Below are 11,841 nucleotides of genomic sequence, written 5' to 3' on the forward strand. Positions count from 1 at the left end.
AAGCTCGTGGTTGCTGCAATACAGAGAGCTCTGCCTGTGTACGTCCATCCGTATCTTTAATTCCATGGCTTTGAGTTCCACACAGTCCAACGGGGTCCGGAGGAGGAAGAACAAAGGAGAGGGGATGGGACAGAGGAGGAACAACTCAGGGCTGCTTTGGTTATTTCCTGCTGGGGTTTGGGTTCCAAGGGTTTGGAGGACTCGGAGCCACCCTCGGGGGCTGGTAAGGCTGTGGATAAATCCAGGAGAAGCCAACACCAGAGAGCAGCGGATCCTGCAGGTCCCCCCTGCAGAGTGCAATTAGAAGGGGTAATTAATACTGCAGTGGGGAGGAGGGACGTGGCCGGGGGGGGTTTGGCCTCTGGGGAGCCGGTGCCAGAAGTGCCACAGAACCTCCCGGGGGGGCTGGCACCTCTGGCCCAGCTCAGGGGCGATTGTCCATCCCTGGGGTAGGACGGGCCTCACACGATCCAGCAAGGACGGGGACACGCCTGGAAAGGGCTCGCGGCAGGGAGGGACCTGCCGGGGACACAGGGACACCTGAGCCCGGGAGAGGAGCAGGGATGGAAGTGGCGAGGCGAGGTCCTGCTCCCCACAGCGGGGTGTGGTTCCTGTGCCAGCGGGTGGGAGAGGCTGTGCCACCTTTCCAACGCTTTCCCGATGCTCCGGGCACGTTTTATTCAGAGAATCAAGTGCCGGGGACAGTGAACCCCAGTGAAAGGCTCGGCTGCCCGCAGGGTGGGGTGTGGAGGGCCAGGGAGCCGGGATTTCCCAGACCGAATTCCCGGTGGGCTCAGGAAGGGGGAAGGAGCCTGGGGCAAGCTCCTCACGTGGCCAGGAGGGCAGCCAGGCCGGGGGCAGGAGGAAGGATGTGCCCAGCCCACAGGGAAAACCGGCTTCTGGATTTTTAGGAATTCTCTTTTGAGGTCAAAAGGGAAAGGAAGCAACAACTCCACCAAAAAAATCCCCATCGGTGCTGGCAAAGGGCGCAGGGTCCGGCCGTGGCCGCGGCTCTGTCACCCCGCGGCAGGGCAGGGAGAGGGGCCGGCAGAAAGTGCTTTATTCACCAGGGAAAGGAGCTGGGAAAGGCAGGGAAACATCCCAGGAGCGGGGCCAAGCGAGCAGTGCGTGCGCGGGGGGCCGTGAGCCCCGGGCTCCCCTTCCCAGCCGCGTGCGGGGCGCGGAGCCCTCGGAGCCGCCCTCAGCACTTCCTCTTGAGCAGCTCCTGCAGGTACCGCGCCACCTCCGTGGCCGACTCCCACGGGACCACGGCAGCCTGGAAGGCTCCAGGCTGCTTCTCCTGGATCTCCTGGATCATCCTGTGCATGGGGTAGCCCTTCCTCGGGAACGCCACGTCCGCCGCCGTCAGAGTCCCGGAGGGGCAGAAATCGTTGGCTCCGTCCCCCACGTAGAAGACGCGCTGGAACTCCACCTCCTCCTGCGCCCTCTCCGCCAGGTATTCCGTGAGGATCTTCCTCTTGCACATGTTGGCCGGGCACTGAAGGCACTTGTGGCTGTGGTAGGGCCCCAGCGTGAGGAAGCCCCGGCGGTCGAAGCTGGCCGGGTTGCTGAAGATCTTGCGGAACAGCGAGCGCACGCCGGCCGCCCGCAGCTTGGCCTCGATGCCGAACATGTTGGCGTCGGAGATGAGGATGACCTCGAAGAGCTCGTGGTGCTTGGAGAGGAACTGGAAGAGCTCGGCCATGCCGGGGGACAGCGGGATGTTCTCGTAGACGGCCCTGAAGTCGGCGGCGCGCAGGCCCTGCTCGCCCAGGAAGGCCAGCACGCGCTGCATGTGCTCGTTGTAGGAGCCCTCGCGGGGGCTCTGGCGGAGCTGCTCCGGCAGCGCCCGGCCCCGCACCACGGAGTCGTCGCTGTTCTCGTCCACGATGGTCTCGTCGAAGTCGAACACCAGCAGGAACCGGGGCGGCCGGGTGCCGGCCATTCCCACGCCCTGCCGGGGGAGGACAGAGCTCGCCGTTATCGGGACGTGGCGGTCACTGCCAGGCCACCGGGCCAGCCCCGCCCCGTGGCCACCTCAGCCTGGGCTGATTAGCCCAGCTGGGCCTGGGGGGGGGGTTAATCCCCCGTGCCACGGCCCAGCGCGGCCCTAAATCTTCATCCTGCCAGTAAAGGGATCGCTCTGCCGGGCTAATCCCGGCCCCAGGCAAGGAGGTCACTGTGCCTCCGAGGGAGCGGGACAGAGCTCACTGGATCCGGGAATTACCGGGGTTGGGAAAGAGCTCCCGGATCATCCAGCCCGACCTTTGACCCAGCACACCTGGGCTTGGTGTGGGGGCAGCAGCCCAGCCTCTCCTGTGCCACCTCTGCGACAGGGACATGTCCTGGGGCCGCCCTGGCTCTCCCCAGCCCCACAGGTTGATTTTCGCTCCATCCCCCACTGCAGCTCCCCAGGGATGGGCCCTGCAGCCGCCCCAGTGGGAGCAGGGAGCGGCTGGAGCTGAGCCAGGGAGGGTTGGGTGGGATTTTAGGGGGAAAGTTCTTCATCCAGAGGGTGGAATAAGCACGGGAACAGCTCCTCAGGGAATGGGCACATTCCCGAGGCTGCCAGAGCTCCAGGAGTGTTTGGAGGGATGCACAGGATGGGATTTTGGGGTGCGCTGGCTGATCCTCGGGGATCCCTCCCAGCTCAGGATACCCCACGAACCCAAAATCACCCCAGCCCGAGCCCCCCGCTCCCCTCGGCCCTTCCCGGCTGCTCCAGGGTGGAGTTTTGCAGGATGGGGAGCCAATCTCTGCCCTCCCCGAGGACAGAGGACGCGGCAGAGGTCACCTGGGGACAGGCAGGGGACAGCGGCACTGACCTTAAACAGGCATGGCAGCCCCACGCCCTCGCAGCACCTCCTCATGGCGGGAGCATCCCCGGGCGGCACCGCGGGCTGAGGGCTGCGAACCACAGAAAAGAGGGAATGTGGTGAATCCTTGGGGTTTTCCCTGGATACTCCCGGGCTCAGGGCCTTTTGTTCCAGGAGAGAGGAATTAAAGGAGAGCAGAGCTCCCGCTTAATGCCTCTGATCCCTCCTAATTCCCCGTGAGGGCAGCGGGGGAACAGCAGAAAAACCCGGGAACAGCGAAAAAACCGGGGAACAGCAAAAAAACCTGGGAACAGCGAAAAAACCTGGGAACAGCGAAAAACCCCGGGAACAGCAGAAGACCCCAGGAACAGCGAAAAAACCTGGGAACAGCGAAAAACCCCGGGAACAGCAAAAACCCCGGGAACAGTGAAAAACCCCAGGAACAGCGAAAAACCCGGGAACAGCGGCCCTGCTCCAAAATCCCCGATTTCCTCCCAGCTAGTTTGGGGTGTTCCTTCTGATGGAGCGATTATCCTGGAATGACACCCGGCAGGATGTGCCAAGGCAGGGCCTGCCTTCCAAACCCGGAATTCTGCCGACCCCTGACGGTCCACGGCGAGGGGAAACCTCCCAGAAAATCACCCTGATGGCTGGGAATTCAGGAATATCCCACTGGGAATTCGAGCTGAGCACCGGTGATTTGTCACCAGCCCGGCAACAGGAAGAGTTCTGCACTGAAGGTGATCTGTGGGGAATTTGGCTGGATTGGAGCCCGGCTTCCAACTATTTTGGGCACAAACACGATCCATGACTCTGCTGAAATAAAAAACCGCGGCTGCAGCGGCACCTGGCACAGGGAAACGGAGCCTGGGATGAAACCTGGGCTGGAAATCGTGGAAAAATCCCTTTTGGTGAGGCCTGGAACCACACACTGGAGGTTTCTTTGCTGAAAAACCCATCCGAACTTGAGGGTTTATTTACAGACATAATCTGGAGCCAAATAATGCCACAGCCAGGCTGGGAGCGGCTTCCAAAGTGGGAGAGACGGAAAAAAATGGGATTAAACATGAAAGAAGCGCTGGAATTATGTTCCCTGCTTGGTCACTGCCAGCAGGGAGAAAATAATTTGGGATTGAGCCTTAGAGAGAGTCCGTGGGGCTGAGAGGTAGGGAAAGAGCCCTGGGATGGCCGGAGAACACTGGGGCAGGGACACGGGGAGCAGAACTGTCCCGAAAAGCTCCTCTGGGCCCAAGGGATTGGGATCTGTGGAACGGGAAAGGCTCCCAGGACAGAATTCCCCTCAGCAGAGCTCCTGCAGCAGTTCCCCCCTCCCCGCATCCCCCAGCTCTCCCTGGATCGATCCCGCTGCTCCAAATCCCTGGAAAACTCAACCGGAGCCTCCCCATCCCGGTGTCCCCCCCTCGACTCAGGGCAGGACAGAGCCCAGCGGGGCCATTCCTAGGGAATTTCTAAGGAAAACGCTGATCCATGGATCAGCTGGACAATCCCAGCCCCACCTCCCCGCGGGAGCTCCGAGCATCCCCGAGATGCGGCTGCAGGAGCTGCTCCTGCTCCCCCAAAACCGACCCCAAAACCGCGATGAATGAGATCAAAATGGGCCCTAAAAGCGGAGCCGGCGTTATTTCGGGATTGAATCCCGGCTGGGATTCCCAACGCCGGCCCCCGAGGGCTGCGGGGCACCCCACAAAACCCCAGTGCAGCGCTGCTCTCCCCTTGGGATCCGGAAAAGGAGATCCCAACCCAAGAAACCAGAGCTCAGGCAGCCCGGCTGAGCCGCGGGGTCTGGAATTCCCGGCTCCACCCCTGATCCTGCTCCCACGGGAGGGGAAAAAAATCATTTAGGAAACGTCCCGGACCTGAATGAATCCACGGACACACCCGGCCGGCCCCTGTGGGGCAGCGGGAAGGGAAATCCCGGCGGGAGCGGATCCCTATTTTCCTGCTCCGGGATGAGTCAGCCGCGCGCGCCTTCCCGCAAAAAAAAAAAAAAAAAGGGATTTTTCCCCTTTTTCCCCTTGGAAAGAGAAGCAGCCACACTTCCCTCCCCCCGCAACCCCCCAAAAAAGCGCAGCCGGAGCGTCGGGACAGAAAATAAATGGGATTTTTGCTCCTTAATCCCATCAGGGATAAAGGTTTCAACTCCCCGAGTTTGGGATGAGCGTCGGAAAACGCCTGGGAAAGCCGGGAACTGCTGGGAATCGTTTCCTGGCGCGGTTTATCCCCCGAATTTCGGGGCTTTCGGCCGAGGGGGAAGGGCCGGAGCCTCCCCGCGCCCTCCTCAGCTCCGCGATTCCCAGAAATCGGCACCGTCTCGCCCCGCGATCGGGAGAGCCGGGAACGGGGTCAGCTCCCGGAGCCGGGAAGAGCCGAGCCTGGGAATCGCGGGATACCGGGAGAATTCCCGGGGCGGCCGCGGGTTCCCCCCGGCACTCTCTGATCTTGCCCGGCTTGGACTTTTTTAACCCCAAAGATGATTTTGGTGCGTGAGAAATAGTCGGGTTTTTTAATGAACTCAAACCCAACTCGTGCCCTCGAGCGAATTCCAGCTCCGGGGCAGAATTCCCGGGAAACCGAGAGGGGAGAATTCCCGGGAAACCGAGAGGGGAGAATCCCGCTGCCCCAAAAGCCGAGAGGGGAAAAGCTCCCTTTGCAGCAGCGCCGGGACCGGGACGCGACTCCACCGCCGCTGGAGCTAAACCTGCCCCCGGCTGCTCCGCGGCTCCCGGAGGAGGGAAAAGGAGGGAATTCACGGCAAATCCCTGGATTTCGGAGCGGTCCCCGCCAGCCCCGGCCCCTTCCCGGGCTCCGCGGCTCCGGTTCCCCCCGAATTCCCGGGAACGGGCACGGGCAGACCCTTCCCGGGTCACCTCGGGTTACGGGGCCGCTGCGGCTTTTCCCGGTGTTTATTTTTCCTGCCGGGAATCCGCGGCGTTACCGCAACCCCGGGCTCCGCTCCCCGGGCGCCCCGAACCGGCCGGTTCGGCCCCAAAACGCGGCGGGGAGGGAGCGGCGCCGGTTTGGGGCACCCAGCCCCGCACCCCGGATCCCGCCGTGGCCTCTCGCCCGGTGGCACCGGGCCGGCAGCGGCTCCGGTACCGGCACAGCCCCTCCCCGAGCTCCGCGGCTCCCCCCGCTACCGGCGGGGCTGAATCACGGCCGCTCCGTGCCCGGGTGGCATCTCCCGGTACCGGCAGCAGCCGCAGCGGTACCGGCAGGGTCCAACCGGGCGCGGACCCCCCGGTACCGGCAGGAGCCGCCCCGGTACCGGCAGGGTCCAACCGGATCCGCACCCCTCGGTACCGGCACCATCCGATCCCGGCAGGGTCCGATCGGGTGGGGACCCCTGGTACCGGCACCATCCGCTCCCGGCAGGGTCCGGCCGGGTGGGGACCCCGCGGTACCGGCAGTGGCGGATCCGGCATCTCCCGGTGCCGACACCCGGCACCTCCCGATACCGCCGCGGTGCCGCCTCTCGCCTCCTTACCGGGTCGGAACCTGCCGGGAGCGCCCGGTCCGCCCCGGTGCCGGAGTGTGCGGGGGCGGCGCGGGGGCAGCCCGGGCTCGGGGCCGGTCCGGGGCCGGTTCGGGGCCGGTTCGGGGCCGGTGCCGCCGCCGGGGCTGCCGCGAGCGCGGCCCCTTTAAAGCGACGCCACCGGGGCCGCGCGGAGCCGCCGCAGTGCGCCTACGTCATCACCCGCGCAGCCAATGGCGGCGCAGCTTCCCCGCCGCGGAGGGGCGGGGCCCGAAGAGGCCACGCCCCCTTTCCGAGGGGCGGGGGGAGCGCGCCCCGCGCGGGTCCCTCCGGCCGCCCCCGCTGCGCTCCCGAAAGTTGCCAAATCGGGTAAAAACAACAAAATCCCCCTTTTCCCCCCGCCCCCCCCCCAATAACCGCTCTGGTGTTGTGTAATTGAAACCGGCTGCGGAGGGGTTCTGCCCCCAAAGCCAAGCGAGGCGCTGCGGCTCTGAGTGAGAAAAACGCCCGAATTGTCCCCAAAATAAAGCCGGGGAAGGTGGGGGGGGGGGGAGGGGGGCGGCCCCGCCACCCTCCGTGCCCCGCCCGTCCCCGGCCTCAGCCGGGCGGGGAGCGGTGGCCACGCGCTAATTTTGGGAGCCGGGACAGGGAATTGCAGGGTGGCCGTGCCAGGGCAGCGGCCGCGGTGTCCGCGCCCCGCCCGGGGCTCCGGCGCTGCTCCGGCGCTATCGCGGGGGCTGCAGGAGGCGCCGAGATAAAAATACCCGGGCAGCGCCCTCGGAGGGAGGGGAGGCACCGGCTCGGCCTTGGAGATGCAGCAAAGAGACCAAAAAGCGCAGCAGAGGTTGGGGTTTTGTGCTGGCTTTTAATTAAAAGTGTCCAAGAATGGAAAGGCGCAAACAGGATTCCAAAGGTCTGGAAAAGCCGCGGGTTTCGCTCCGTGCCAGGGCGGCCGCCCTGGGAGTGCCACGTTGTCCCTGGGCCGGGGTCAGAGTCCCTAAAGCTGGAAATTTCCCTCCTTTTGGTAAAATTCCGTCCCACAGCAGAGCTCGAGGCGTTTCTGGGACCTTCCCGGGCTCCCCAGTGCCAGAGGCGCCGACCCGGCCCCACGGGGCCGCCGGCCTCTCCTGGGGAATGTCAGGGAATTCTCTCAGGGAATTCTTTCATCACCTGCTCCCCCCGGCACTCGCCGGCTCTGGGATGCGCTCCCCGCTCCCCGGCCCGGCGGGGGCTGCTCCTCCCGGGGATTTCCCCCCTCTGGAGCCGCTCCAGCCTCGCTCTCCGCGGGGCCGAGCGGGAGACTCCAAAGGGCGAATTCCCCACGGCCTCCGGCCCCCTTCCCACCGGGATCCGGCGGGCAAAGATCATCCCAGGCTCATCCCAGGCTCATCCCAGCGCCAGGAGTTTGGCAGGGGCGCTCCCGGTGATTTTCCACTGCGGAGAGCCCCGGGAGCAGGCGAGGACAGAGCCCGGGATGGGCGCTCCGGGCAGCTCCTGAGTGGCCGCGGGAGCCTCTTCCCGGCCCTTGGACTCGCGTGGATTCCCCCGAGGCCGGGACAGCCCCGCGCTGCTCCGCCCGCCCCAGGTTTGTCCCGGATTTTGGGATTGCGGCGGCGCTGTCCCCGCGTGTCGCTCCCGCCCCAAAGCAGCAGCCCAAAGGTTGGGAAGGGCCCGGCAGATCCGCGGGATCCAAACTCCCGGCGCTGGAGCCCGCCGGGGTCTGGGGCAGTTCTGAGGGAATTGAGGCTTCCCCTCGCTCCCAAGGGAATTCCTGCTGCGGCTTTCCCAGCCCATGGATAAGGAAACTTCCAGCTGCAGCCACTCCCCTCCTGCCCCACACAAACAACCCCAAAATCCCGGATTTTAGAGCAGCACATTCCCGGAGGCCGAGTAAAATTCCGTGATCGATACGAGGGGAAAACCCTCCGGAGCTGACCAACGAGGAAAATTCCATTTATCCCGCGGGAGTCCCCCCGCTGGGAACAGCGGGCACGGGAAGGGCCCAGGGCTGGAGCCGAGGCCTTCCCGAATTCCCCAAATTCCCCCTGTGGAGCTGGGATTCAGTCAGGGCCCATCGGGAACCGAAGTGTTTTATACGGAATCATGGAATGGTTGGGGTGGGAAGGACCTTAAATCCCATCCCGGGACAATTCCCACCATCCCAGGTGGCTCCAGCCTGGCCTGGGACACTTCCAGGGATCCAGGGGCAGCCACAGATTCCCTGGGAATTCCATCCCTGTGCTCTGGCCCTGGATCCCATTCCCTGTGTCCTGCCCTCCCAGCCCCTTTTCCTGCTCTATCCCTGCTCATGCGCTGCTCCACAGAACTCGCAGAAATCAGGGAACAGGGAACAGGATGGGTTTGATCCCTCTGGAGGAGCTTCCCGGCGGCGCAGCCCCATCCCCGCATCCCAGCGCTTCCCTGATCCCGCCGGGAATGCTCCTCCTTCCCATGGACACGGGGCAGCCTCTGGAAAAAGGCTCAGAAACCTGGGAATTCTCCTTCTGCTGCCACTCCTCCACCGGGAACGGCACCTGCAGCACAACTGGATCCTGCACGGACTGACGGGGACTCTGGAGCTGCTGGGAAATTTGGGAAAGCTGGAGAAGGAACTCCCGGGATCCGCCCCTGAGCATTCCCTGGGGGAGCTCTGCCCGCGGGGATTCCCAGGAAAAGGCACCGCTGCGGCACTTCAGAGGGAAAACAACGGGAAAATGGGAAAAGTGGAGGGAGCAGGGAGATTCCTCCCTGCGAGGGGCTGGGATGGGATTCCCAGGGAAGCCCCGGGATCCCTGGAAGTGTCCCCGGCTAGGCTGGAGCACCCTGGGAGCGGGGAAGGGGCCCTGGATGGGATTTCCCCTTCCCACCCAAACATCCCGGGATTCCCCGGCGAGGAATTACTGAGGAACATCGGGAACGTTCCCCGGTCCAGGGAGTCGCTCCTGGAGCGATCCCGGCAGCTCCACCGCCCTCTCCTGGCTCAGCCGCCCCGAAATGTTCTCCGCAAGGAAAGGGCTCGGACTGAATCCCAAACCCTCGGGAAGGAGCTCCCGGGGACGCGGGAACAGCGCCGAGCTCGGAGGGCGCCGATCCCAGGCTCCAGTGAGGGATAAAATGGGAAAAGAAAGTCAAAAAAAGGGGGGAAAACAAAATAAAATGGGGGGGAAAGGCAAGAAAATGGGAAAAAAAGAGCAAATAAAATGGGGGGAAGTGGTGAAACAGGACCAGAATGAAAAATCCCAGTGCAATAATCCCAGAGCGGGGGAAATTGTTCTGCTGGAAGAGGGGAACGATGAGCCGGGACAAAGTTCAAATCCCTGGGGCCTGAGGGGTGCAGGGATTTTCCCTCCGGACAAGGGAAAGCCTGGAATGCTCAGCCTGGAACGCTCCCGAGCTCCCGAGCCTCCCTCAACTCCGTTTAATTCCCCCCCGTTTAAAAAATACAATTTAAAAATTCCATTAAAACCTCCCGAGGCTCAAGAAGCCCAAAGGGAGGGAAAACCCCGGGAAAATCGCGGCCCTTTTCCCAAACATCCAACCCCAAAGTGGGAGAATTTCATTTCAAGGACCCAAATCAACCTTTAATTTCATCAGTTCCGTAAAAATCACAGAAGCTCCCGTTCGTTGTGTGACAGGTGTGCAAAGGAGGGAACACCCGCACAGATCCCTCGGGGTTTTCCATCCCCGTGGAATTCCGCGGGCGCAGCCAAGATGAAAACGGAACAATTAAGAAATCCCAGCTTTGGATTTCCTGCATTTTTAACCGAATTCCCCCCTTTTTTTTCCTGGAATAAATCCCTTGGAAACGACCCCGCCCCGCCCTCCCAGCATCTCACATCACCGCCAGACCGGGAAGAGGGGTTGGAATTTTTAATCTTCTTCCACAGAAAGGAAGTTCATAAATCCTCAGAGGAATTCGATACAGAGCGGCCTCGAGGCCGGGGAGCGAAGAGCAGGGAAAAAAAACTGTCCCAGGTCTTCTGGAATTCTTGGAAGAGCAGCCTGAAACCAGAAAATTTATTGAGAAAGGGGAAAAAAAAATCCCTTTGCAGAAGCGGGATCCAGCCGGGATTTTTCGGGAATTTTCTCGGGAATTTTCTCGGGAATTCCAGCATTTGAAGCTCGGCTTTTGCCACAGGCCCGGGCAGGGAATTGCGGCACCGCCCGCGGCTGCAGGTGTGGAATGCAGAGAATTCCAGGGCGGAATTCCACCGGTTGGGAATTCGGGATTGGCTTTTCCTGCCCGGAGGGGAGAGGGGGATCGAAATACCCTGGAGGGAATGGTTAAAAACCGCCATTTCTGTTGCCAGGAGGGGTTTTCAGCTCAACCAAAAGTGAGGTTTTTGGGGCCAAAATGGCCCTGAAGGTTCCGATGTTTTGGAAAAACCAACATCAGGATTAGGAAAATGGTGGGAAAACATCCAGGAAGGAGCAAATTCCAGAGGTTTTCCCAATCCTGGGGGAGAATTTTGCCTTTTCTGGATCAAAACAAATCCCATCGACCACAACCAGGCCAAAATTCCACCTCTGAATCTCAGGATTCGGAGTTTGGTGGGACTGGGCTGGGAAAAGCAGCACAAGGAGGAGGAATTTCCAGGAAAAAGGGATTTGCCGGACATTGCTCTGGAGGGAGGGAGCAAAATCCTGGATCCAGGGGGGATTCAGTGGGAGAAAATCCAACCTGAGGGGTTCCAAAGGGCCCCGGCATCCCAGCCCTTGGAACGGGGCAATTCCCACGGGAACAGCTCCAGCCGCCCATCCTGGACCAGGATTTCCCCAAAATCCCCGACTCTGATCCCTAAAAACCATCCCGGGTTTCCTGGGATGGAGCTGCCCGGGAACATCCAGGAGCAGCTTCATCCCAAACTTCTCCCTGTCCCAAAAACCAGGCAGGAATTCCCTGTCCCTGATCCCAATGAATTCCCCAGAATTCCAGGAATTCCCTGTCCCTGATCCCACTGCATTCCCCACTCCCAGGAATTCCCTGTCCCTGGTCCCACTGAATTCCCCACTCCCAGGAATTCCCTGTCCCTGATCCCACTGAATTCCCCAGAATTCCAGGAATTCCCTGTCCCTGATCCCACTGCATTCCCCACTCCCAGGAATTCCCTGTCCCTGGTCCCACTGAATTCCCCACTCCCAGGAATTCCCTGTCCCTGATCCCACTGAATTCCCCAGAATTCCAGGAATTCCCTGTCCCTGGTCCCACTGCATTCCCCACTCCCAGAATTCCCTGTCCCTGATCCCACTGAATTCCCCAGAATTCCAGGAATTCCCTGTCCCTGGTCCCACTGCATTCCCCGCTCCCAGGAATTCCCTGAGTCCTGGAGAGCAGCGCTGCATTCATCCCTCGGCTCAGCCATCCCTCGGGAAGTCGGGAATCCCGCAGCGGAACATTCCCGCTCCCCCCTCCAGCAGATCCCTCCCTCCTTCCTGCTGCGCTTCCCATTCCCAACTTCCCCGGACCAGCAGGACAAAGTCTCCCTTCCAAGCCCATCCCAACAAAATCCACGTCCAGCAGCAGCGTCCGAC

General features: G+C 62.2%; 1 protein-coding gene across 1 annotated transcript; it reads right to left on the bottom strand.

Annotated features, from left to right (window-relative positions):
- Positions 1–37: 37 nt before the first annotated feature.
- On the bottom strand, positions 38–6,486 carry PHOSPHO1 (phosphoethanolamine/phosphocholine phosphatase 1). Its single transcript, XM_082297624.1, has 3 exons — positions 6,322–6,486; positions 2,826–2,907; positions 38–1,954 (listed from the first exon to the last, which is right to left on the bottom strand). Exons 2-3 carry the CDS (start codon positions 2,868–2,870, stop codon positions 1,202–1,204), a joined length of 798 nt encoding a protein of 265 aa, XP_082153750.1. The 5' UTR covers positions 2,871–2,907; positions 6,322–6,486; the 3' UTR covers positions 38–1,201.
- Positions 6,487–11,841: the final 5,355 nt, after the last annotated feature.

The sequence above is a fragment of the Coloeus monedula genome (assembly GCF_965178545.1).
Source record: "Coloeus monedula genome assembly, chromosome: 26".
Classification (NCBI taxonomy): Eukaryota; Metazoa; Chordata; class Aves; order Passeriformes; family Corvidae; genus Coloeus; species Coloeus monedula.

What these genes read in the sequence shown, in the direction of transcription:
- PHOSPHO1 (XM_082297624.1), bottom strand. Translation starts at nt 2,870, where the DNA reads ATGAGGAGGTGCTGCGAGGGCGTGGGGCTGCCATGCCTGTTTAAG. An exon ending in GGCTGCCATGCCTGTTTAAG is followed by an intron (nt 1,955 to 2,825) that starts GTCAGTGCCGCT and finishes CTCCCCCGGCAG; the next exon opens with GGCGTGGGAATGGCCGGCAC.